We start from the raw sequence: 26,259 nt of genomic DNA, 5'->3' as shown, positions 1-26,259 counted from the left end.
ACTTAACATAGCTTTCAGGTTTATACATCACTCATTTGTGTAAGAACAGTAGATGTTAACTGAAGCGTTGAAGGCTCAGTAGATCTTTTGCTCAAGGACACAAAGCGAAGTCGCGTCCTGTAATCAGAACCTCTGAGCCCCAAGTCAAACGTCTAAACCCTGCGACACCTTTGCCTCTGAGGAGAGGGCACTTAGATAGCAGCAGTGTTTGGCCAGACACCCCCCCCCCCCCCAAACACACACACACACACACACATACACACACACCCCAACATCCCACACAGAGAAAATGAAACAATGAGGAGAATGTGGAAAGATGGATTCGGTGCAGAAAATGAGAGGTAAAGAAAGAAAGAAAGAGAGGGAGAGACGGAGTTGTAAATACGGCATGGGGTAGGAATTTGGAATGTGAAATGACTAATGCAATTGCTCAACCCACAACAAGAACATGCACTGCCTAGAGCTATGACAAGGCTCAGTGCATACCTCTATGGGGGGGCCTAGCTCAGAGGCCGGGGCGGACTGGGGATGGTGGCTGAGCCTCTCGCTGTGGGTGATGACACGGTGTGTACGAGCGTGATGGTCAATTGAGCAGGAGGCAAAGTAGAAAAGATGGATTTCCACCTGAGGCCGGAGGAGAAAAAAGAAAAAAGAAACAGAAAGGAAGAAGTGGTGAAATTAAAACCACAGACATGAAAAGACAAATTAAAATTAATCTCTGACAGAGACGAACAAGCCAACTTCCAGCCTGATAAGTAACCTTTTATAAACAGTATGTTCGGTGTCTGCAGTGGTATCCTAACCTCTATGACCTGTGTAATGGTGGACGTGATAAAAATGCCACAAAAAAAAAGGTCTGGTCTGGACAGGACAAGCCATCTGAATCTGGCTCTGTTTATGCAATAGCAATATCAGCTGGTCACTTTTATTGTTGTTGGTCACTCATGATCCCCAGAGGATTAACCCTAATGACACTGGTGATCCTCTGAGTTTTCATCCAGTGTCACCATCAGGTCAAAATCCGCATTTTGTCCAGTTTAGTTTCCACCAAACAGCTGCAAAGTGAATGAAATACCATCATCGCACCTTCTTTCTACTTTGCTATCACCACTTTTGACCTGTGCTAGTTGGCTACTAGAGTCATTGCTTGAGAATCGGTTGCAAAGATGCCCTGCAAATGTTTACTGGCAGCTCCTCCCCCAACGACCCCTCCAACCCCCCCACCATCTTGACCACTTGTTTCCAAATGGGAAGCTCCTGGGGGAGTTTGTTCCCATGCCGCTCTGCAGAAACACCTGCAGCGCTAACAGCAGGGTTTACATTGCAGCCGCTGCGATAGGACACGATAAGACCTCACGCATCCTCATAACTGATCCCTCCACCCCTCCCTCCCCCTCCTCTGCTAAATGTATGGTACTACTCCCCTCCGTTTCCCTCACAACAACACACAGTCTCTCTCACACACACACACACACACACACACACACACACTCTCTGACCTCCATTACAACCGAAACAAAACTTTCCCAGGTCGACAACGTCCGAGAAAGCAAAACACAGATAAAGGGTAGAGCTATGTGTTCTCTTCTCACTACCAGCATCAACAACATCTCTGGAAAATAAGTCTGGAAATGTCCTCTTTGGTTATTTGCACTTTTCTGCAGCTATACACAATAATGGCCTTATTTCCCAGAGTGCTCACACTTATTATATCATCACCGTCATTAAAGGATTCAAACACACAATAATGCGCCATCAAAACCTATTATCCCTTGAGCTCTGCGAACCACACACTCTGGGAAGCTGACACATACGACTTAATCATGAGAGTGCGGTTGAGAGCCGGTGCATGACTGTGGGCAGGGGGGAAACCCGGCGCAGCGCTCCCGTGCCATGTCGCTGTTTGTGTTTCCACCCTGGCTATAAGCCGTCATCCACCTACCACAGGGGTGGACAGCATCTCTCATCCTCAGAGGTCTGGGTGTCACAGGTGGTATGGCCACAGGGCTGTATGTGTGTGTGTGTGTGTGTGTGTGTGTGTGTGTGTGTCTGCGTGAGTGTCTGACAGCTGTGTAGGCTCTTTGAGGTCAGACAAAGTGAAGCTGGGATGAAGAGCAAGAGGGTGCAGCAGCGATGAGGCCGATCACTGTCACTGGGGAACGCACACTGGCCCCCGGAGAGAAACAAAAAAGGATTCCAGAGGAACCTCAAGACGTTTCTGCATCTCCTTGTGTTGATTTTGTGTGTCTTTGTGGTGATCCACGTCACTTTGTGCTTGTTTTTCTGTCTCTGTGTGGTTGTTCAGCGTCACAGCAGCAATTTTTTTTTAGATTGCTGTTTTATTTCATCGTCTGCAGAGAGACAGGAAACAATGATGGGAGTCGCTGCAGTTTTCTGTTGGCTGGAAATGCACCATTTATCTTGTACCGTTCTGTGTTCATTTTAAGCCTCTTTCAGTTTGTTCGGTTGACTTTCCAACAAACAAACAAAAAAAAAAAGTCAATAGTCACCTTGTAAAGCGGTTCGGATATCAACAAAGCAACTACCTATAACACATCCCACTCTGGAGGCTTCTATAATGGGACCACCCCTCTGGTCCCGTTTTTTCCCACCAGAACCCACCGAGACGCTGGGAGCTTATGAGTTTCTGCTGTCATCCCTGACAGGCCCTCATTTGCTTTCATTCAGCGTCTCATCAGGGCTTCAAAGACGAGTGGATCATCTGCCTCCAGGGGGAGTGAGTACATCGGTGTGCCTTCAAAAAAATGACTGGTATCCAAAAATTGTTGACCCAAGGCAATTTTGCTCCTCATAATTGGCTTCTCCACTCCACTGTCTGTCTTGGGCAATCACTGCAGAGTTATGATGTATTATATTGCCTGGAAAACATCATTAAGTGTGTTGTGTAAAAGTGATTCAATAACATATCATTTTCCCTTGATGAACAAAACAGTGTTATCGAGGGAGGGAGGGGGGTAATCACAGAGCAGTACACCGAGTGCTTTCTTCCTCTGCTGAACAATAACTCTGCTGCCATGTTGTCTGAGCGGGACAGGGAGGCTGATCCAGCGCTAAATTTTGTTTGGTTCCAGCTGGAGAACCCAAAGCAGCAAAGCCTGGCATCAGGAAATAACCTTCTTTTGACGACGCAGTGCGGCGGGCCACACACACACACACACAGACAGACACAGACACACACACAAACACACTATACAATGCACTACATTCATTAAAATCTTCTTTTTTAGAAAATACCTACCTGTATCCAGGTCTGCACTGAAACACACATACGCTGGGCAATTATAGGAAACATGTGTCCCTATGTGTGTCTTTTATTTCTTTCATTCAAATAAAAGCAGTTGTGGAAAGTATTGTAAATACAGCACTTAAATAGAATTTTGAGGTATTTACCTGAGTATTTCCATTTCATGATACTTTATAGTTTAATTCGATCGCATCCCACAAAGTAAATGTGAAATCGATTACATTATTTGAAAACTTAAGTTACTTTTTAGGTGAAGATTTTGTATAATAACATGAGCTCTTTTTGTAAAATGTACCTAAATTATAGACTAAACTAACCAACAATATATAAAGTTGTTAAAGTTCATCATTAAACTGTTGCTAAGTATCTTGGTCCGTTGATTCGTATAAATTTTGTTGTACTTTTGTATTTTTATTTAAATCTATTATCTGTAATGCAGTGTTTTTATTACTTTGAGTATTAGTTCTAATTTCTTAAATACACCTTCCACCTCTAAAGAATATAAATAAATGACCAAATTGCAAAAATATTGAATGTTGTGTCTCATAATCTCAGTTCTCTACCAAAAGATATTGACAGACAAATCTGTGACAACCGTTTGGAGATTTACTTTGTCTTCCTCAGTCGATTAATGTCTGAACAGATCACTAACTATGTATTACGGTAGCTACAATAACGACTTCAACCTATAGGTGTAACCACGTGGGATCTGTCGGTCAGTCGGAGTGGCGTGATTGTGCTCCACACCTGGAGTCTGGATTCCACTTTGTGCCCGTGGTGCTCAGGTGTGGAGGAAAACCACTAAGCTCATCTCATCCTTTCCCGAGGGCTGAAAGATAAAGGACAGACAGACGGAGAGAGAGAACCCCACGACCTTGAGAGAGGGAGGTGAACGCGCGCACACCTCATGTACAGCTCAGAAACTCTGAAACAGTTTGACGGGGGCCTTCTTGCTCCCGTTCTCTACTTCTACTTCTCTGTTCCGAGCAACAGGTTAAAGCTGCGCACATCCAACCACATCCCCTGGGGATGTGTTATGACAACCGAAAACGGTGAACAGGGAGAGCAAGAAGTGGCATGAACAGATCTCAAGGTTTCTGACATGTGGGGGTGGGTGAAAAGGACCTCTGTTGAGAAGTATCTAGCCTGAAGATACAACCATCAACTCAAGTACCATCAAGCAGCAGCCATGGAAAACTGTCTGGGCCGATTTCTGACTGCTGTGCTGCTGGATGAAGTAAACAAACACAACTATCACTGGCAAACAGGAACTCCTAACAGCTCACTGCGCTAATTAGGTCAAAGGATGTTTTAAATTTGAGTTGCTGGCTCCTGGTCTCATCGATTCCCCCCACCTCCGCCTCCCAGATCAGCAGACAGAACCGTGGGGAGGGGTTGTTGGTGAGAGGTGATTGAGATGTGGTTTTGTTAAGGTGCCAGGCAGCGCCCCAGGATGATTTTCCTCGCATTAAATCACCATGGAACTATTGTGAAATTATCACACAACTTCTTCTGGGAAATCCAATCATGCCATTTTCACACAGCGCCCCATGACAGAGTCAGACGATGACAGGCACAGCTTCACAAACAACAACCTGTCGCCCTCTCCACAGTGATCCATGCAGTGACTAGTAATCTTACCTCAATATGAAAAGTTTGATATCATTAGTTTTGGTGTCTCTGGGCCGCGGGCGGGAAGGAAGGAAAGCCCCCCTGGATGGACGGACAGGAATATTCTAACACCTATCTGTGGAAAAAAGAGGATAGCCTAATTAGACTGAGTCAGGGTGAGCTGACAAAAGCTACCCCCAGGACACGTTTCCCAGAGTCTTTCCTGTCACATGTCTACATGTCAACAGATTATGCTATATGCTCTCAGAGCTTGACTCAGTAGGGGGAAGGATCTCTGCTATTACACCTGTCAGCTATTATGTTTAAGAGAATATCAAATATAATGGAAAATGTAGCCTGGGGCAAAGATTTAAATGTGTAGAGGTTTAGTATCAGTTGATTAACGGCCCCTATTGATCTGATTTCAGCAGAAATGCTAAAAATAATCACAGCTTTTAGCTTCTTACAGTAAGTGGTGACATTTTCTTGACTGAACAGTCCATAATTAAAGAAAACATGATACTGAAAATAATTGTTTCTTACGTAGTTGGTGGTTTCTTTATGTTAATTACTTGACATACATAGAACCAAATTAACATAATATGAACTCTTGACACAAGGTCATTGTACAAAAACTACAATGCCACAGGATGGACGACCAGAAATCATGAATCTCTGATAAAAAAGAAATAAATAAAAAGATGTTGTTGATTTAACAATATAAAGATATGCGTTTTTTGGTTGAACAAAAGAAATTAGGTTTCCTACCTGTGTGTCTGCTACTGAGCTATACTGACACTAAGTGGTGTTTCTTCAGTATTTTGTGTGAGTCGTTGTTATGAAGATCGAAGTTAATAATAAAAAATCAATATAGAATAATTAATTAAAACTTAGAACTATATTATAAACGATAATTAGGAGGAGACCACCTTGTAAACATATCAGGGGAAATGACCGTTAGCATCGCCAACGCTGGAGCACCGACTCTCTACAAATACAATTACCTTTTCAGTCCCCAAAAACCGAGGCGGAGTGAGAGCTCTTCGCCCTCTGTTTCGCTCCTTTTCCCCCCCGATGACGTAGCGGGGCTTCCGCTTTCCTACTTCCGTACACAAACGGCTCGGCTGATGACGTGTACGCTTGACTACCGTTAGCTGGGCTGCTAACTTAGCCACCTGTCAGAATAAAGGTGTTGTAAAATAAATTGACGACACAAAGTAAGAAAGGGAAGGAGAGCGTTTCATTAGAACTGGGGAAAATGGAGACGCTTTACCACCAGACAAACAAGTGAGTGCGTCTGTCTGTCTGCGTTGTGTGGGACAACAGGCTGTCCTGGAGACTTTGTCGCAGCTAGCTAACGAGTGTCAACTAAAACTAGCTAATTACTTACCTGTAATAAGTCATCATCAATATTGGATGATTATTAGTCTTAAAAATGTGTTTTATTTGTTGTTCCCCGATGCTCTAAAATCGTTCAAAGTCTCCCTGAACATTTTTGTTTGGTTTCATATATCGGTTTCCTTTTCACTCAATGAATGTTTATGAATGTTTATTCTCAATCAGGCAAATCCAGGAGGTTCAGTCTTTGATGGGAAACCTGGAGAAGACAGACCGCCAGTCAGTACACTGTGAGTAGGCAAAGCTGCTGCTTCTGTTCAAGCTGCTTCTCCCACTATTTAATCCAATCATATAGATAATACAGTCAACCCCTAGATTACTAAATGCAAACAGCCAAAGTCCCAAATTCACTCCGTATGATTTTAGTCCATACGATCCACACATTTATTAGAAACCTGCACCACTTAAGTACAGTTAATGTCATGTAATTATCATATGAAAAACATTTTCCATCACAGGACAACTGTTTTCATCATCATTGTGTGTCTGTCTGACAGTTATTTTCTTTTATAACCAAGTAATTGTTTAATAGAGTAATAAAATATAGCACTCTCAGATTATTATAAAATGATCTCACTCTTATTCCTGGAAGCCCCGAGTGAAGATAATTAAACTGCTTCTATAAAACTGATGTTGATTTTTGATTTTACTGTCATAGAAAACTAAGCAACGGACAAATATTCACATCTGAGAAGTCTGCTTCAGTGAATGTAAAAAAAAATTCTAATTAAGTTCTCATTTTCCAAATATTTCAATGTCAGATTGTTTTTTGGATGCGTTTGTAAATAATGAAATGACCATGTGTATGTCAGTAAGCGGGCCACTGCCTCATGGCGCCTCCTGTAGACAAGGATTTTATGTTTTTGATTGATCAAAAGAACAAAAAGTAAATGAACAACAATTGGACAGGTTAATTGATAACAGACAGTACTCATCATGGTATTCTTATCAGCTGTGACGTCGTTCCTGTTTATGTCTCCACACCCAGCTTTGTTTGTTGCTGTTGTTGTTACTTATTTGATCAATTGAGGGAGAAAAAAAAACTGATGGGAGAAGACAGTCATGGGCAGTAGCTGCATGATTTATCTGAAGTTCTCTAGTGTTGACGGCACAGCTTTCAGTCCACTTTCCTTTTAACAGTCTTCCTAATTTCTTCTCAGTACTTGGTCTTTGTTATGGCTGTTGTATGTCGTTACCCTCTGTGACATAATGACCACAGCGGGGGCCGGTGTCTCCCTGGTTGATTGTTGTCTGTGGTTGATCGCTGCCCCATCAGCTGTGGGCCAGGCTGGGGCCGGGACAGGAAGCAGCGGGGCGGGTGCAGTGACAGGAGCAGGGAGGGCTTCTCCTAGATAATGGTGGGAGCCAGGCCAAATGATGTCAACTTGTGTTTTAACGCCGGGGGGCAACGCTTATATGTTAACCTTATAAAGTTACTGATGAAAGAGGGTGACTCCACTGTAATGTGACTTAATGGCCAGGTGTACAGGTATAAACACGTATCCACAGTCTCAGCAATGTGAGGACTGGATGAAGTTTTAAAAAAAACAAAAACAAACTGTAAATCTATAGTTCAAACAAATATATGATTTATCTTTAACTAGTCAGCCTTTGCAAATAGAAAGTGCAAGAAAATCTATTCCTGAGCTGCAAGTATTAGTTGGTTAGTCAATCAACAAATGATAATCTGCACCTTTTTTGATAACTCAATCATATTTTAATCATTTTCTAAGCAAAGAACTGAAGATTAACTGGTTATAATCTCTTAAATGTCAGGATTGTGATGGTGGGTTTGCAACCCTAATCCAATTCTATCCAATGAATGGTCATTTTTCTCTATCTTCTAACTTTTCTCTTCTTCTTTTTCTCAATACACCCAAGTGTTAGAGAACGACCTGCAGGCTAGAATCGACCAAATCTTCAACCATCTAGAGCGACTTGAGATCCTGGCCAGCAAGGAGCCACCAAACCGCCGTCAGAACGCCAAATTGTGAGTTTGGAGTGAGTCAATTGATGGTGACCCTAAAGCCCCAGAGCTGGCAGGGTGAGCTGTATCTCAGAGAGGCACAGGGAGGTAGAAGATGAGACAGGCTGCCCTGTCCTGCCCTGTGGCGACGTGGCTCTATGAAAACATTTCCTCAGAAGCCCCGTCATCACCAGCATTCCTGCTGCATTGGGCAAAGATTCATTTCTGAGCTGGGTAAACAGGCCTTAGGGGACACGGTGTGCACCCCGTCCCGGAGCGCTGCTCTGATCTTGGTGGAGCTCTAGTGGAGCCGGAGTGAAGCTCAGGAGAGGGCGAGACGCTTCTTTCCAGCTGCGTGAGATTTAAGGGGAAACGAAATGTTTTCATCGATTGTGAACAGTCAGAATTAAAAAGTGGTGCAATGAGCGTCTTTGAGCACTTCTAAAAGCACATTATAAATACAATTTATTATTATTATTATAGTATCATGAAATACATCAATCATGGTTTCCAAGACCTATAACACCATACAGAAATCTATTTAATATATTTTTAATAACCATACTGTTCAAAGATTGAGCAATGAATATGTCAATTTATTGATGCTTATATCACATTTTGTCAATATAACAATAAATCTTGGAAATGATTAACAAAATGATATGACCTGGTTTCAGATAACCAGGACAAAATTATGCAATGCTAATATTGCCCATAATGAGATCATGGGTTTGAAGTCTCCTTTGGCTAAACAGCCACTGTCAGCACAGTCCACTGCTGAGATGATGTCACTTTTATAGATACTTAATATCTCCTGACATCAAATATGTTAAAACTTATCTTATTGTCCAGGACGATTATGAATTAAATTAATACATTTTAAAACCTATTCAAGCCCGTGCTGGTCTGTAGTGGAACAGAGAATGATTTGCTTAGTTTGAAGAAAGCGTTTGTCCCCATAACTAAGACTTAGAGATACTTTATTGATCCCAAAGGAAATTCAAGTATCCAATAGCGCAGACATGCATATCATATAAGGGCGTAGAAGAGCAATATGACACAGATAAGAAAAGTATGAAAAATAATACGCAGTCAACAGAGTCTCATTTGTATTCTTTGCTTCCCCTCAGGCGAGTGGACCAGCTTAAATACGATGTTCAGCACCTCCGCACCGCTCTACAAAACTTCCAGCACCGACGCTACGCCAGAGAAGCTCAGGACAGAGAGAGGGAGGAACTCATGAGCCGCACCTTCACAACCAACGTAAGTCAGACAGCAGCTGAAAACAGTGTGAATGCAGCATCCACACGTCCATATACAATACAAATGCCTCAGTTTGAAGCTGAGTAATGTCTGATCTTTATTCAACAGGATGCAGATACCTCCATCCCCATAGATGAGACCCTACAGTTTAACTCCAATTTGCACAACGCACACAGAGGCATGGACGACCTCCTGGGCAGCGGCAGCAGCATCCTCAACGGTCTCAGAGATCAAAGATCCACGCTCAAGGTGTGTTTCACGGGGTATAAGGGACAAAAAAAGGACAACAGATCCAGATCACAGCAGACCGCGTGAATCTATAAAGAAATATAAATGAAGCAGCAGAGGACTTTTCCTTTTTTTGTTTTCAACGCACAGGAAGTGTTATAGAAAAGCGCACGTTCGCTTGATAGATACAGGTTAAAAGTTCTGTGTCCACATTCATCACAATAGTCTCATTGTGCTCAGCGTAAAGGGTGAGTCCTCGTTTCCAGGGAGGAGATGGTCTTCCTGGTTTTTAGCTTCAGGCCTCCTCTTATCAGGGTGTGTCTTGTTTCTTAGCCATGAGAAACTTGTGACGGAGCGGCGCGTCAGGCTGGGTGTTGGCGATCACTCGTCGTCTCCCAAAATCAGATGAATTAGTTTGGATAATTACAATGTCGTCATCCTTCAAAAACATTGTGTGTCTGTGTGTATGTGTATTTTTAAGGTTGTTATATCCTAATCTAACACATGTGATACTGTTTACGCTGTGCACAGGGGACCCATAAGAAGATGCTGGACGTGGCCAACATGTTGGGGCTGTCCAACACAGTGATGAGACTGATAGAGAGGCGAGCCGGCCAAGACAAGTTCATCATGATCGGAGGAATGCTGTTGACCTGCGTCTTCATGTTCCTGGTCATCAGATACCTGGGCTGATTTTCCCTTTTCGTCCACCGATGAGTCGTGGACATATTATCTGCAGCACATCGTCCCTCATGATATGAAAAGTGACAGCTCGAATTTTTAACATCAGATTAAAGTAGTTTTTTAAAAAATTGTGCCATTATAGGTTGTTTTCCATCATTTAAAGTATTTTCGGCACCTGCAAAATGGTAAGAAAGGCAGAAGACCTTAATTACAGACAGTATTCTCATTTCACTTGAAGCTTTGAACTTTCTGCTGCGGTCGTCAGATTACTGCCACAAATACATGATCTATTTTTTTTTCTTTTTTAAAATCACAACCACTAAGAGACTGTAAATCATTCATGTGACTGTACCCAAATGGCTTCTTAAAGATACTTCAACCTGATATTTATCTTCAACTTGCTTTTTCCTCTAGTGAAAAGCCAGTTGTTGTTGTTTTTGGTCCTTGATCTGTCATTAATATTGTAATTCTGCCTTGTTCAGCATGGTTCAACAGGAAAATATGTATACAACATGCTCCATATTTCTTTACGTTGCAGCTTAAGAATACTCCCAGAAGTTGTTTACTCAGTTGTTCACGTGCCAGTGCGGTTTAAAACAGCAATCCTGCAGAAAATCCTCCTGTCATTTAACTTATAATGTTCAGTTTTTGTTGAAATTCAATGTGTAACACATTTCAATCACATCTGCAGCCTCCAAAACGTTGACTCTGCACCCAAAGGAGTTTTGACAAAAACTAATAGCCCTCATGAAGGGAGTTTTTTTTTTTGCACAGTTGCTGTTTCAGACTGCATCAGGTTTAGCTGTCGGTGTTCCTAATAAACTGGTGTCTAATCTTGTCAGAACCGAACAAAGATCTTGAGAAGTAGCAGTCATTTTGTAATTGTTACATACCATCTCTTGGATTTATGCTCGCATCCAGTCTCACTATGTGAGTGATTTAATTCTCTTAATAGAATAAAACATGCTCGATTTCCTCAGTGACTCTTAATCTAATGAATCTGATAAAAAAGAAGTTTGGATATCTGCCATTGAGCTATTATCAATAAAGCTCCCTTTCATTGTAAGCAGCATACCGTTACTACACATTTGTATTTTTACTGCTTCCACAAGTCTGTTCAGGGAAACTACGGCTCCATCTAGTGTTTCATATTCAACACTGACGTCTGCAGGAGCTTGTGTGAATCAGTAGTTGACTGTTTGGGGTTGAGTGTCTACATGTGAATTTCATTAACCTGTTTACATATTATGGAAAACGACACATGAACTCAAGATTTTATTTGCTGAAACAGAGTAAGTCTTTTAAAAAATACAGAGTTGCTACTGTTTGACCGATAACTATCCTTCACCATCCCTGCCCGTCGCCGTCGCCGGGGTAATTTAGAAACAACCTTGATAAAATACATAGTGTCCATTTTTCATCCAACAATGACGCTCTGCTCCCCATCCCGCCCCGCCCCCAACAGCAGTTTCAAACCTCTAGAGTGTTAATAGGTTAATCTACAGCAGTTTTATTTACAAAATTACACAAAAGCAAAAACACTGCTCTTCTTTTGAAGAGCATTTTGGAAAATAATTTAAAAACAGAAAAATACAATTATTGCAGTATACTACAATCTTATTGTTACGTGATGCCAAAGCACCATCTCGATGTACAGAATTCAGTGCAATTCATTCAGGTGTACCCTCACCACAAGGGAACATGAGCTTTGCCTCAGAGCATCAGGGATGTTAAAACCCCTACATCACATTTCCCCTCACGAACAGAGGAGGTTCTTAAGTGACAATGTCATACTGATGGAGGACACCATAGCTGTAATTATTTCATATGGTCATCATTGGTGGGATTCTTCACATTACACACTGATATATGTACAAGTTTACTGCATTACAAGTTACAAGTTTAGAGACCAGGGATCCAATAGAAAGCGAGTAGTCATATGAAAACAGAAAGCGTCACTAATTCTGAAATAGTCTGTCTCTGACGGTTACATTACACAGTCGAAGCTGTACGTCTCTTTAACAATACACTTCCTCCTCCTCATGACATAATTCTGCTGAGAGCTTCAGCCATAGTGTCCCTCTTTGGCTGCCAACATGAGCAAAAACAGAATAATATTTCTATGTGGAAAAACAAACAACAAAAAACTCCAGTGGTTTCTCTGATTTGTCATTGAAACAAATGGGTTCTGTTACACCCTCCCCCTCCCCACCCAACCACACCACATGGGATATAAACCAATGACTTTAGGAAGTCTCTTTAAATCGAAACCCTGTCTGAAAAATTCAGGGCGAACCATGAAAAAGTCTCACATGAGCCAGAAGAAAATTTTAGTGTCACTTTTAAAGCCGACACATGCAGCACCACTTTGTGGCAACAACTCGCTGCACTGTGACGGCCAGTAAAAATGGTGGTTTTACCGACGAGGCTCGTGTCTCACTGCCTGCACAAACTAAAGACTTGATCTAAAAATCTGAAACCGAGACAAGTTCAGGTCAAGTCTTTCTCACAAGAGTTGTGAACGAACTTCTTCACTTGCACCGCTACTCAAGAGCCGTGGTTGGGCGGGTGCTGGAGGTCCTGTCCTGAAAAGATTGGGTGTAGGAGCGGGTGGAGCTGGAGGGCGGCTGCTGCGGCGGCCTGCGAGGGCCGAGGCGTGAATAGTGTCGGGTACAGGGCCGTGTGCGGGACGTGGTGGAGCGCTAACGGGGTGTGGTGCAGTGCGGAGGCCGGGATGATGTGTATGGGCTGACCGGAGAGGAAGGCTGTTGGGTGGGCGGGAATCAGTCCGGCGTGTCCCAGCGAGTGTCCCAGAGAGTGACCGAGGGAGTGGCCCAAGGGAGACAGGGAGATGGGGGTGAGGTGGTGCTGGGGAATGTGGTGTACCTGGGCTAACTGGGCGTGTGCGGGGTGCGGGTGATGGGGATGCGCCGGGTGGATGCCCATGGCTGCAGCGGTGGCGGCGTGGTGCTGGAGGATGGCGTGTTGAACCGTGGTGATGGAAGTGCCGGACGCCACCGACACCGTTGGCTGCTGGATGTGAATCTGTTGCAGTTGCGGTGGAGGCGGAGCCGGGGCCAGGTTGGCGGCTGCTGCTGCGGCGGCGGCTGCAGCGGCGGCGGCGGAGGGAAAAGTCTTGACCTGCTTGGCTAAAAGCTGCTGCTGGATGTGCTGCTGCGCGGCCTGCTGCAGCTTGCTGTACTTCTCCATTTCCTCGGGTGTGAATGTGATGGGCTGACTCTCCAGAGGAGCCAGTCCGTCCTCCTCCGCCTCCATGCCGTCCTCCTCCAGGTTGGGCGGAGGATACGCAGGGTAGGCATGCATTGGAGGCTGCTGCTGCTGCTGTTGCTGTATTTCGGGCATCAGCGTCTCCATCATGGGGTTCTGGGAGGGGTCCTGGCCCGGCTCTCCTTGGTACTGAGGCATCATCATGGTGGGTTCCTGTTCAAACAATGGCCTGGGCTCTTGGAGCACCGCGGCTTCTGCAGTGGGAAGTGGCGTCTCTTCTTGCACCACCACCGTGGTCTGCGGGGCCTCCTCCACCACCTTCTGGACCGGAGGAGCTGGAGGCGGCGGAGGAGGAGGGAACTCCCGTATCGGCTCCACCAGGATTACCTCCCTCTCGGGCTCGGAGCCTTTCCCTGCTCCGGATTTCTCCCCCTCGTCTGGCCTGGTTAAGGGAATCACTGGTTTCTTCCCTGCCTGCAGTTTACCAAAGAGCGGAAGCATGGCTTTATTTCCCAGGGTTGGCGGGAGTTTGGGACCAAAGTAACCCTGCGGTGGGTCCTTAATCTTAATGCCAGATTTCGTTCCTGTGGCGGAATCGTCGGAGCTCTTTTTGGACTGGACTTTCTCCAGAAGCTGGCGAGCGGTGAGGCTGTTTTTCTGTTCCCCTGCGTCCCGGGAGCCTCCCGGCCTCAGAGCCTGTGAGGACGACGAATGGGTGTTGCGGTTAAGGCCTCGCGATGAAGACGATCGTGGCGACTGCGAGCGGTAAATGCGAGAGCGGTTGAAGTCTCTGCGGTGCGTGTCGCTGTCCCCCCGACCTCGGGGCCCGCCTCGTCGGTGAGGGGAGCCCTTGGCCGAGCTGGAGGAGCGGCTGGCGGAGCTGTGGCTTCGGCTGTAGCTGCGCCGCCAGGACCGGGCGCTGGTGCTGCGGCTCCAGCTGCTGGAGCTCCTCGAGCTGCTGCGGTGGTGCCGTCGGTGCCTCTTCCGGCGGCTGTAGCTGCGCGACCGTGAGCGGGAGTCGTCCGAGGAGGAGGAGGAGTACTGGTGTCTCCTGGATCGCCTGCGTCCTCGGCTGCCCCTCCGCTCGTACTCGGAGTCCGACGAACGCTTGGAGCGCCGCCGTCGCCGACCCTCGGTGCTGTAGTCGCTGTAGCTGTCCGAGTAGCTGCGGCTGCGGTGGCTGTAGGCACTGCTTCCTGCCGAGGAGCGCTCCGAGCTGCTGGAGTAGGAGTGACTGCGGGAGTTTTGGCCGCGATGGCGCCGACGGCTGCTGCCCCGCCGCTCCCCTCGTCTCGACGAGCGACTGCAGGACCGCCCAGATTCCTCGCTGTGGTGGCGGCGTTGTTCCCGAGGGCTTGACCTGTGGTGACGCGAACGCTGAGTGTTGGAGCCCCCTTCTTCCTCGCTCTCGCTGCTGGGAGGTCGACCTGGACCGGGACTCTTCTGGGCCGAGGTGGAGCAGGAGGCACTTTGAGGAGCGCTGGAGTCCGTCTTCTGCCTCTTGCTGCCGCTGTGCTCCTCCGAGGAGTTGGCCTTGTCGCCGCTCTTCCTGGCTCCTCCTTCCTCCGCTCCAGACTTGGAAGGCACTTCCTTAGTAGTCGTACGTTTTCGCTTCCCCAGCTCTACTCCTGAATTCCCTGTGGCTCCGCTGCTTCCAGTTGTCACCTGGACAGACGAGGAGACGGTTTTATCTTCGGACTTTGGTTTCGCTTTCTCCTTTTCTTCACCTGTCGCTTCATCTTGATCCGGAGCTTTATTTTTGCTCTTCTTCCGTTTGTGTTTTTTCTTCTTTTTGGGCTTTTCTTGCGTTGCCTCAGTGTCTCCCTCTGCACCCTCCGTTGCTCCCTTTTCTTTTCCTTTACGCTTTGAGTGCTTCGCAGACTTCTTATGCTTCTTCTTTTTCTTTTTTTTCTTGGCACTGCTGCTGCCGGTCGTGGGCTTTTGCTCATCACCTTCGCCATCGCCATCACCAGCGTCTCCCTTCATCGCCGGCTTATCTTTGTCGCCGCTGGTCCCGGGTTTAGTCGTTGAATCTACTTCAGCTGTTGAGGTTGCTACCTCTTGCCCTTTGTCATCAGACTCTTCAATGGGCTTAGTGGACTTTGCCGCTTTCCCACCACGCACCCCTTTGTTGCGGGACAGCTTGAAGTCAAAGTAGAGGGGATTACAGCTGTAAGACAGGGACGGCTGTGCTTTTGTAAATTCGAGGAGCTCAGACGGCCACTGCAGGGTGGTGCTCTCATCTTTGCTAAGAACTGGGAAGAAGGGACCAGTAGGGATTTTAGGGCCTGAAGTGGAATCCAGAGTTTCCTGTGTGCTCTCTGCTTTCTGTGGAGGTGAAGTGGGTACCGTGGAAACTGTGTCTGCTGCACATGACGACACCTCCTCTGCCTTCACTTTAGGTGATGGAGGAGTCGGCTCTGGCTCGGGGGTTGCAGGGGCAACGCTCTGCTCTTTCTCAGTCTTACACTCTGTAACACTGGGCTCCGTCTGTTCAGGACTAGCTTCGACCTTTTTCTCTTCCTGCGCGTCCTCTTCCTCTTCCTCTTCTTTGTTCTGACACTGATCTGTGGCCTTCATGAAAAGCAAAAACTGGAAGTGGGGCTTCACCCTGCAGTGAGCCGGAGGCATGTAGTGATAGTACTGAGGCTCCAGTCCTGCATATCCTTCCTCCTTTTTCATCATCATCTTCAGTTTGTTAAGTGTGGAGGCTAGAGAGCCTCCGTCATCTGGCTGCTGCGCCTCCTCTGTCGCTGCCACGCTGCCGCCCTCTCCTCCTTCTCCTCCTCCTCCTCCTCCTCCTCCACCTCCTCCTCCTCCTCCTGACACTACCTTGGGGCTGTCTGTGCCGCCACCAGATGTCTCCTCTTGTACGACAGTCTTTTCTCCCTCCTGGCCCCCCCCTTCCTCCTCCTCCATAGCCTCCTCGCCGTGATCAGCAAACACTGCAGCTGCGGTCTCCAGCTTCACCGGAGCTTTCTTGGCAAAGGAGAAGGACACGCTGACTTTGGATGCACCACTCGGGGTTGGGGAGGAGGAGCTGTTCTTCCCCAGAGAGAAGCTGATGGCCGGGCCAGGCTTTGGTGAGGCCTGCCCAGTTTTATCTGTCAGTGATCCTTCCAGGGCGACGTCTGTCAAAACTGGGGTCTCTGGCGTCGTGTTGTCGCCGTCCTCTACCTTCTCTCCATCCACAGCTACTGTGGTAGTTTTGAACATGGGCCCACTTCCAGGGGTACTGAAATACAGAAGCATGATGACAATGTGACAATGTTTCCAAAACCAGATTTCAGTAAGAGTTTAAGATCATAACCAAATGCTGGTTGTCTTTGCCATGACAAAGGACCTGACAGAAATCAATTATTTTATTTTTTCACCTTAAGTAAATGTGAATTGTTCAAATATTAGGGTTTGGGTTCATATCAAATCTATATTTTGTCTCGTTTGGGCTGCACAATGATCAAGGCTCAACAGACTCTGTGCCATAATAACTACATAAGTGTTGAGTCCAGCCAGCAGAGGGCTCTCCAGGAGTGAATTCTTACCAGTCCTGGTGTTTCCTCTGCTCTGCCAACTCATGCAATCGCCGCAGCATCTTTTCCTGCTTCTTTCCACCTTTCCGGGAACGTGATGACACGTTACGAGCAAACTCTCTCTGCTTGAGCTCTTTCAGCCTCTACATTACACCAAAGCATGACAATGACAAGACAAGACAAGGAGAAACAAAACTTTTGAGCATCTCATCAATTTCCTTTGTGTTTCAAAGCAGAACATGTCTCTATGAGCAGTACCAAAAAGGACACGGTGACAGTACCTGCTTGTGAGCGTGGTCATAAGAGTTAATGTGGTTGTCAAACTCCTGGTGTTTGGTGTACTGTTTGTCACACAGCTCACAGTAGAAATTGGCTCTCAGGTCTTCCAGAGCCTTTGCAATGGCTTTCTCTTTTTCCACCTGGTCCTAGAATATGAGAGAGATAAAGGAGGGTATGAGTGAATGAGTCATAAAGTAGAAGAAAAACACCCAATTACAGTAAATAGGGCGCTTGTCACCTTGCTCTTTTGTGTGGGATCACACAGTATCAAGGTACAGAATGAACACTGATCATTAGCATGACAAAAGGCTGAAAGGCTTCACCTTGTATTTTTGCCGCAGTTCCTCGGTGTCCTCCTTTTCCACTTCGAGCACTCTTCTCTTCTCTGTGGCGTCCTCTGCATAGTCCAGCTGAAAGGACACACGCAGCTTTTACAACGCTGAACAAAACACTCCTGAATCATCGGCAGCAGCCCTAATTCATCTTATACTAAATGCATGCTGTGGTGTCAGCTGTGGTTTCCCTGAAGTGTAACACGTCAAGGCCACGGGCTATGGAGATCGCAGTTTGTCTCGTTTGTGTTGCCAACATGCGTCTGATGCAGACAGATCATTGATGGCTGAGACACGAGGCATAGCGGGGGCACATGGACACAGATGCACCAATCCTCCCGATGAGTAATGGTGCCATTTGGGGAGTGGCAGTGAAAGAAGCGTCTGTCTCTCTCCATTACTAGTCAGTGTACTATTAAAAATATTTGAGGCTTTAAATAAAAGGAGATGTATAATGATACAACTAGGGATGGGCATTTCAAGCAAAAGTACTATTTGATAATCGCAGGGTACTAATCGATTATTAATAAACCTTTCCATGTTTCTCCTTCTGCGACAGTAAAAAGAGAACATTTACATTTTTCAGACAAGACGATTGTCTCATAAACTATTCGATTTTTTTTAACTGGACGACTATTCGACTATTCAAAAATCATTGTCCATCCCTAGCTACAACCAAAAATAACATTTGCACAGAAGAGCCTGTAATGTCCCCGAGTGCTTTAAGCACCGAGACTTCCAGTCAGTGGAGCCAGTAACCTAGTATGAGTTTTTCTCCACTGAGTTATCATTCATACAGGTGGTGTCCTCCTCACACTTGTCTATCGGGCTGCCAGTTGGTGAAAAAGGGTGATTGATAACTTCAGACAATGTTTCCACTGCTTCACAGTCCAGTGCTGCTGAGCTTTCCACAACTCCAGCTCGGACTTGGCGCTTGGTATTGTCAGCGCTGCTCTTGAGCTCGTATGTCATCTCTGAAGCGGATTCTTCCAAAGGCTGTCTACAAGTGAGCGAGGAGGGGGGGGGGGCAATGCAACGAAGGACAAACACTTTTAAATTGGCTATGAGCTTCGCCATTTGGCAGCGGTTCTTTGGCTGAACTGCTGATGCTCCTAGTTTCTGCCTCACAGGAACAATTCACACAATTCACAAAGAAAACTCAAGATTTAAAAAAAGGAACTTTTTCTAGTTTCCTGCGCCAGACGCTGAGCTCCTCAGTGCTGCTTCTACAAACAATAGTTGGGACCTTTCATCACGTTCTTTATTTTATACACTGCTCATCAAAGCAGCACTGGTTGTTGTGAGTGAAATAAGGTTGAAGACACTGCAACAAATATCTTCAAATATCAAATAGTGTCTTACCTCCATCTCCATCCGTCCCATCCCCATGACATCATATTTGAGGATAATGGGCACAGGGTCGGTGCGTCCTGAAGGAAAAGAGACAGAGAGAGGACCAGGTGAGTTTTTGAGACGGGGACAGGGGGCCAGCTCGGAGACAGCCTGCTTTTAGAGCATAGGGTGCTGGGGTTAGAGAATTTTGCCTTGAAGTGCAAAGAGACCAGAAAGCTACAGTGAACCAAACACCAGCCATTCTCACAGCTTACTGCAGCCACCAAGTAAAGTAAAAGTACAGATGAATTTATCCTTCCTGTCACATTTGACCTGGCTGCGGATTTGCATTTTGAATGAATCAAATTAGCCGCACTATTTATCGTTGTATTCCTAATGGATTAAATGAAGTCGAGGGCATCCGGGCTGTTCAGCTTAGATAAAAAGTTTGACTGTCAGCTCTAACTCAATGTGTTTCTGTATCTTTTTCGTGTTGTTATGCTGCCCACTAACCCTCCTCCACCCGTTCGTTGCTGCAGTCTTGTTAAACCAGAATGAGAATCCCAAGTTTATCAAGGACGCTACAGCTCGAGTGTGTGGTGGCGAGAGAGGGAGCGTGTGTATGTGTGAAGGAGTTGCAACAGGCCTGCGCAGCTGCTGCCACTGCTCACTACGCGCCACTGCGACATCCTCCATGAGGGGAACAAAGCCTCCCAATATTAGCTAAGGCCGATTGCATCATCTTGTTCTGAACTGTCAGCAGGCTGGCTGACCCTTGCAAGCCCCTCGCACTGTTCTCAGGTCCAAATCTGTTCCCTTGTCCCAGGCCCCCTTCCTCATCAAGACTGAAAGCTGAAAGGTTATTTTCCTTTGTCTACTTAAGCCATGTTATGTAAGCTGTGAAAAGAGCTAGATCAGAAGGAAATTAACTGTAGAAAAAAAAAAAAAAACCAAAGACAACCAAAAGAAAAAAACAAAACAGAATGAAACATTAAAGATATAAAATATATAAAAATCAAAACTACTTTGGAGATTGACACAGAATTGCTTAATCCACTCATAATCAGCCAAACAAAGCAGAGAGAAAGACAGTAAAAATTAAAATAGGACACAAGCACTGAACTACAGCAGAGTGACGTCACAGGCCAGGTATCGCCATGGTGACAGTGCAAGGGATGGGGATACTTACCTGGTAAAACATGGGTATGGGGAGGAGGAGAAGGAAGGGGAGGACAGACAGACAGATAGACAGGGGAGTCTCAAAAAAAAAAAAGAGGCATAAAGAGAATTTGGACTAGTCTGCTGCTCCTGTTGCCAGCCAGATACAATAATCCATCTTACTGATAGTGATTATCAATTCGGTTTGGTTTCAGTTTTTTTCCTCCCACATTTTCAAGTTAGGTTTTCGGGTTTCATGAATCAATTTTCTATGTATACCATTGGGCATATGGAATAATAACTACAAGCACCGGGGCTGTTGTGGTTTAAATTTTTTTTTTATCAATTTGACTCAAGAATTAAGGACTTTCTCAAATAGCAAGAAGGCTAATGCTGTACATTTGCCAATGTCCTCCTGCCAAAGTAATATTTCGAGCCAAAAAAAAAAACAGCCCCGCAGACTAAATGTATAATGTATTAATTTTTAATGCATTTGAAGGCTTTTAGCTTTTCTTAAAATATTAATTTATTCATTTATATGGGGGCTACTTCCTGTCATATTCTTACCTTCCTGGGCGGAGAAGGGTAAGAATTTTAACATTTTGAGGTCAATATCTGTGTCATTCCTAAGCCTTCCTTAGAAATTTTAATCATCACAGCCCAATGACATATTAATTCTGAAATCATAGATGCATGGGCATTGTAACATATAGTGGCCTGCCTGGACTCTCAGTCCCACTGCAGTGTCTGTCAGCTGGGAGCGCAGGCTGCAACTGAAAAACCCAACTGATGGCATGATTATTACTGAGGGCCATGATCCGCAAAGCCAGTGAGATAAGAGGACTGATTGTGTGATATCGAGATCATAAGACCGTCTACTGATAGACATGTGTGTTCGTGCTGTTTGCCCAACAGCGATAGGGAAGTGAAACCAAAAACAGGGTTTGGTCTGTTAGCCAGCCACTGCAGTGGTCTGCCTGAACTCAGAGTCACAAGCCGGGGCCCAGAATTAAAGATTAATGAACAATTACAAGTCATCCCAAACTATCACCAATCTTTAAAAAACACAGTGACAATACTTCCACATTACCCATTCCAGTGGAAAAGAAAGGGACCAGACAAAAACAATGTGCATCTAAATCACGGGGTGTGAATCACAAGGTTTAAAAAAACTGAAAACAAACAAAATGACAATGTTCTAAGAGTAATACATATGCATGATAATATACAAGCAGCAGAATGAGGACTAATACAGAAAGATTTGAAAGCCTATGTAGCATTGGTGCTCTGATGAGAGGAAAACAAAAAAAAATGGAAGAAATTAAAACGAAAATAAAAAAAATAAACAATTCAATTGGGGGATAAAATAACATTTACCACTAAGTTTACCATCAGCACAACATGGGCAGGATCAAATCGCTGTAAAAAAGAAACACCAATTGGTTAAGCAGGAAGATTGAGGCACATAGAGAAGGGAAGGTGGGGTTGGGAGTGTGGTTGTGGGGTTAAGGGGGGTTCATTACCAGAGGGGCATCAGTGTTGTCACCCCCCACCCCCCTCGTCCCTTCACTCAGGGCTAGGTGCTTACAGGGATTTCCTCTCACCACTCTCTCCCAACCACTGGTCCCAGTCCCCAGGGCCCCTAACCTGGCATCAACTCGCTCTCTCAACCACAGTTTGCCCCACGGCTACCAAACTACCACCCTTTACAAAGTGCAGCAAAGGTCCTGTATTAGTAATAAACCTAACAATCCACTTTTTTTTTTTTTTTGCCTTATCTGAGGGACCATTACTAATACTAAACCCCCGATCAGATGAGTATTTTAGGAGGAGCTGTAGTGGGTGAGGGAACGATTAAAAATAATAACTACCTGGTGGTTTATCAACTGGTGACAGGTAAAGGAAGAAAGGAGACTTACATAAATAATCATGAATCAAAACTAACTTCTTACTTTTTTTTTTTTGCAAAGTCTAAGTCTGAGATGACAGATGCCTCTAGGGACGACCACCATTTTCCCCCATTGAGCTTTTTTGCCTCGCAGACGCTTGTCAGCCCAGTTAGCAAATCTCCCTGAGATTCTTTCATTTCCTCGCTAGCTATACAGCCGGCAAGCTAGTTTTGGGATGTGCTTAACCCCGAGAACACGTGAACACATGACACACATAAAATGTACCTGAGGAAAAGAGCCAGCAAGGCTTTAAGCAGTGCTTAGAGCAGGTTTTACCAAACAGCAATTCTGCTTTTGATTTTTTTTTTTTTAAATCAAAGTACGCTAAAGAAATGTGAACTGTGCACCTGTCTGGGTTGTTCCATGTCGCTCTTTTCATGTGAAATTAGTAGTTCAGTGTGCTACCTCCAACACTGCTTAAAGCCCCAGGTGAGTGTGACAGTTTGAGGCAGGCAGGAGTGCACCTCTGGGACAAACATGCTGTGCAGGAGGGGCAAAGAAAACAGGGGGAGGATGGGAGCGTGTAACCATGGGGACAGAGATATTCGGGGTGTAGAAGGGTGGTGAGGTTTTCCCTGTAAGTTGACTCTATAGCCCGGTCAGTAACATACACACACACACACACACACAACCGCACACAAACACACATACATATCTCAGTCCCACGTAATGACAATACACATACACACACGTTTCACAAGTTTGGAGGTAGAAACAGGCAAACAAGCAGAGGAGGGGGGAAAACTTGTCTACTCTGCAAGCCATTCAAAGTCTGAGCCGTGGTTACAGCCAATCAGATACCCGACAGCAGCCACGGACACTCAAAGAGGAAAAAAAAAATCTAAATACATGAAGATGATGATTTCTAAAAGGGATGTGATGGAATCATGGCTTCCTAAATCTACCTCAATTTTCAAATGGATTTTTTGCTCTTTTGTTCAAATCGAAGCACTTTTTTACTCTCGAGCAGATTGAAATAAAGGTTAAGTGATTATGAAGCAAAGAGGAGGAAGCTGACAGAGGCCATTAGCCTACGGTACACTGTAAAAGGGGTGTTACATTGAGGTCAACTGCCGAGTGGGAGAAAGAAAACACACCCACTCACACGCACGCACACACACACACACACACACACACACACACACACACACACACATACTGACATACAGAGGGGATCCAACAAACCTTACCTAAAAAGGGGCAAAAAGGACAAAAGAAGAATAAGAACAAAGTCAATACAGTGAAAAACTTAAAAAAGGGGACACAATGCTTTCACTTCAAAATTCAGAAACCGTTCTCTTCTGGCAAGGAGGACAGGAAATGAGAGTAAGATTGTAATGATTATCCAGCAGACTTCAATGAGATGCAGGGGTGCGATTGTGTTGTGAGCCTACTCCTAAGTGCATTAGCAAATCTGAACTGAGACAGTGGGCTCGCCTCGCTCTACAACACTGGGCCATTAATTCCTACACAACAACTGGACACACTTTGCCGCAGTCTCATCTGCCCACAAAGCAGGATGCTTATGTAACCACCCATCAGTGGTGCCAGCGGCAAAAACAAGAGCACAGTCAGCTCCTGCAACTTGTTCTCTCAGCCACACAAAGCACACATCCTTATCACATCAAATAGATCGCGATTCACGCTGTTCAAGGACAGATTGGAAATTTAAAAAAAATGACGATGGACGGACGCCGAAAAACTAAGCTCTGATTTTTTTTTCCTGCTGTGTTGTGAAGTCTCCGTGCAGCACTTGTCAGGCTGCCCAGAGTGAGACAGCTCCGTGATCTACTCTGGTCCCTGGCCATGGTCAGGCTGAGAATACCTATGAGATGACACGAGGAAGCAAGGCCATATATGTGCATGAATCAGACGACACAGCTTAACGACCGGCCATCAGATCTGCAAAGCTCACCGATACACGCAAACAACAACATTTTAACGTCCAATACCTAAAGATTTTTTAAAGCGCGGCTGAAGTTGTTGAATTGACCCCTTTTCCGCTTCTAGGTTGTCGGTCTTACTTCTCGGACAGAGGACACACACACACACACAACTGCAAGGAGCCGAGCACATGCACAGGCGCAGCGCTCTGAAAGACGTCACAGCAGGAACGGGGCTGAAAATTAGGGGGTGCTGTCAGTGTTTACATCAATGCCGCTGTTTACATAAATACTTGTGTCTACTGCAATGTCATTTGACCCGCGTGTGAATGCTGCTGATCGTAGTCTTTTCCATTGCTGACAAAAGCCCAATGTTAGCAGATTTTTTTTTTTTTTTTATGTTTGACCAGTGGAAAATAGGCTGAAGTGTGGAGAGCAGATATGAGTAAAGATACGAGTGGTTTACAAAAAACAACTGCCTCTCGACTGTTTCCTCACTGCGGCAAATCTGACACCAAAGTGACATCGAAGACCACAGTAAAACATCTCAACATTGCAACAAAAAAGGGGGGGCTATGCTACATCTTCTTCTCTATCCTCTTTCTGTCCTCAAATATTCAACATTACAACAGTCATTACCTGGTAAAACAGATGCAAACGCAGCCAGAAGTCTCAGCAGCTTAAACCTCAGGTTTTATCACCACCTGAAAGATCATATTCAGAGCTGTAGGCTTTGGTCAACAAGTCAATTCAAGAGTCCTCCTATAAATATATCTTTCACTTTCTGTTGTCAGACAACTGTGAAAATGTGAAATCTCACACACAGGCAGAAAATCATTGACTTGATGGAGGCAATTTCCATTATCTAACTATGCGGCCGACAAATTCAGTTAAGCAGCACAAGTCTGAACACAGACATCTTGGCTTCTTTTAATATAAATTGTGAAATTCTTGACTCACTTTGCCAGTTTTGCACAGGCCCTTATATGTTAAAGTGTGAGGCTATAACTTGTCCAAAGTTTGGGTGTGTGCTGGAAACTCTGTTTAAAATAATGAGTGGTGTTTCTCGTTAAAATGCTGATATTGAGCACAGATGTTACTGCTGAGTTTACAGGGGAGAGCAATGCACTTGAGCAAGAGTTGCAATCGAGCAACAAATAAGAGACAAAGAGGTCAGAAATGAGTGCATGAGAGTTATATAAATGGAACAGGTAGATCTGCTGTTAAAGTGGGATGGACCAGGAGGACAGAAGAAGACGTGGTGGCGGAACTAGACGAGACTAAATGCCAGAAATGATGTGGAAAAACAAGCTCTTAGCAGACTGCGAGGACTCCATCAGCTTGCCAGCGATGACATCACTCGTCAACAATGCTACACATCATCCTCTTTGGACAGAGCACAGGCAAAGGGTGAGGCTGTGAAGGGAGAGTTAAGAAAGTAAAAAAAGATGGAGAGGATGAAGATATTGATGGGAGAAGGGAAAGCGGGTGAAGAAGGAACAGGAAGAAGCACGGTGGAAACATGCCAGGCCTCTGCACCACTGCCTCTGAGCCAATGAGCACAGCAGGGTTGAGCTAATGAGGTGCTGACGTTGGCCAAGAAGACCAACCCACACACACTCACTCAGCTCCGTTCAAGCCGGCTGCCTCTTAAAAGCAAGTCAATATCGACTGGGCCATTCAATCACAGTTGTCTCTCCAGAAAGTGAAGCAGCTTTCTGGCAGCAAGCCCCGCACGTTGTACTGAATCCATTCAATGTGGAGCGCATTTGGAGCGTTTAATTGTACATCTTTCACTCCACTCAAAAGGCGACAACAATGCTCAATCTTAAACCAGAAGAGAAACCGACACAATGTTACACAGATCCTCCCCGAGAGCGCTGCTGTCTGTCACACAGACTGTCGATAACTGCGTAGAGAGAAACGATCTGATGAGATTCAGTGAGCGATTCGTACTGGGGCTGTGGTGGTGAAGGAGTCTGTTGTTGAAGTTAACAGCAACACAAAGAAACATGATCCAGGAAGTCCAGTTGGAGTAGGAGATAAATACATTTACAGGCCTAGCAGATGCCAAAACGTTGCCCAATGGGATTTTTACAGCTGTGGAAAGTTATCCCCAACTATTTGTTGGGATGATCGCTCAGTAGGTAAAT

At 45.3% G+C, this 26,259-nt stretch overlaps 2 protein-coding genes across 9 annotated transcripts in view; one reads left to right on the top strand and one right to left on the bottom strand.

The window, feature by feature from the left end:
• Window positions 1-5,996: 5,996 nt before the first annotated feature.
• On the top strand, window positions 5,997-11,390 carry gosr2 (golgi SNAP receptor complex member 2). Its single transcript, XM_085783881.1, has 6 exons — window positions 5,997-6,163; window positions 6,440-6,504; window positions 8,156-8,264; window positions 9,371-9,503; window positions 9,612-9,752; window positions 10,263-11,390. The coding sequence occupies exons 1-6, from the start codon at window positions 6,135-6,137 to the stop codon at window positions 10,422-10,424; spliced, it is 639 nt and encodes a 212-aa protein (XP_085640007.1). The 5' UTR covers window positions 5,997-6,134; the 3' UTR covers window positions 10,425-11,390.
• A 483-nt stretch (window positions 11,391-11,873) lies between these two features.
• Window positions 11,874-26,259, bottom strand: part of gpatch8 (G patch domain containing 8) — a 30,942-nt gene continuing 16,556 nt past the window's right edge. For 4 of the 8 annotated variants that reach the window (XM_085783880.1, XM_085783878.1, XM_085783879.1 and 1 more), the window contains 7 exons: window positions 21,652-21,693; window positions 19,147-19,214; window positions 17,776-17,862; window positions 17,455-17,598; window positions 17,186-17,316; window positions 16,451-16,878; window positions 11,874-16,417 (listed from right to left, as the gene is read on the bottom strand). In XM_085783880.1, the coding sequence (XP_085640006.1) occupies window positions 12,963-16,417; window positions 16,451-16,878; window positions 17,186-17,316; window positions 17,455-17,598; window positions 17,776-17,862; window positions 19,147-19,173 (4,272 nt within the window). In that variant the 5' untranslated portion in view covers window positions 19,174-19,214; window positions 21,652-21,693 and the 3' untranslated portion in view covers window positions 11,874-12,962. Of the gene's footprint in view, window positions 16,879-17,185; window positions 17,317-17,454; window positions 17,599-17,775; window positions 17,863-19,146; window positions 19,215-21,651; window positions 21,694-26,259 lie in introns of all 8 variants that reach the window. The other 4 variants (XM_085783875.1, XM_085783876.1, XM_085783874.1 and 1 more) reach the window with 2 other exon arrangements.

Source organism: Trachurus japonicus, chromosome 8, assembly GCF_045865225.1.
Source record: "Trachurus japonicus isolate A0001 chromosome 8, Traja_1.0".
NCBI classification, from domain to species: domain Eukaryota; kingdom Metazoa; phylum Chordata; class Actinopteri; order Carangiformes; family Carangidae; genus Trachurus; species Trachurus japonicus.
The sequence above is the reverse complement of the archived record's forward strand: the minus strand, read 5'-3'. Positions and strand labels throughout refer to the sequence as shown.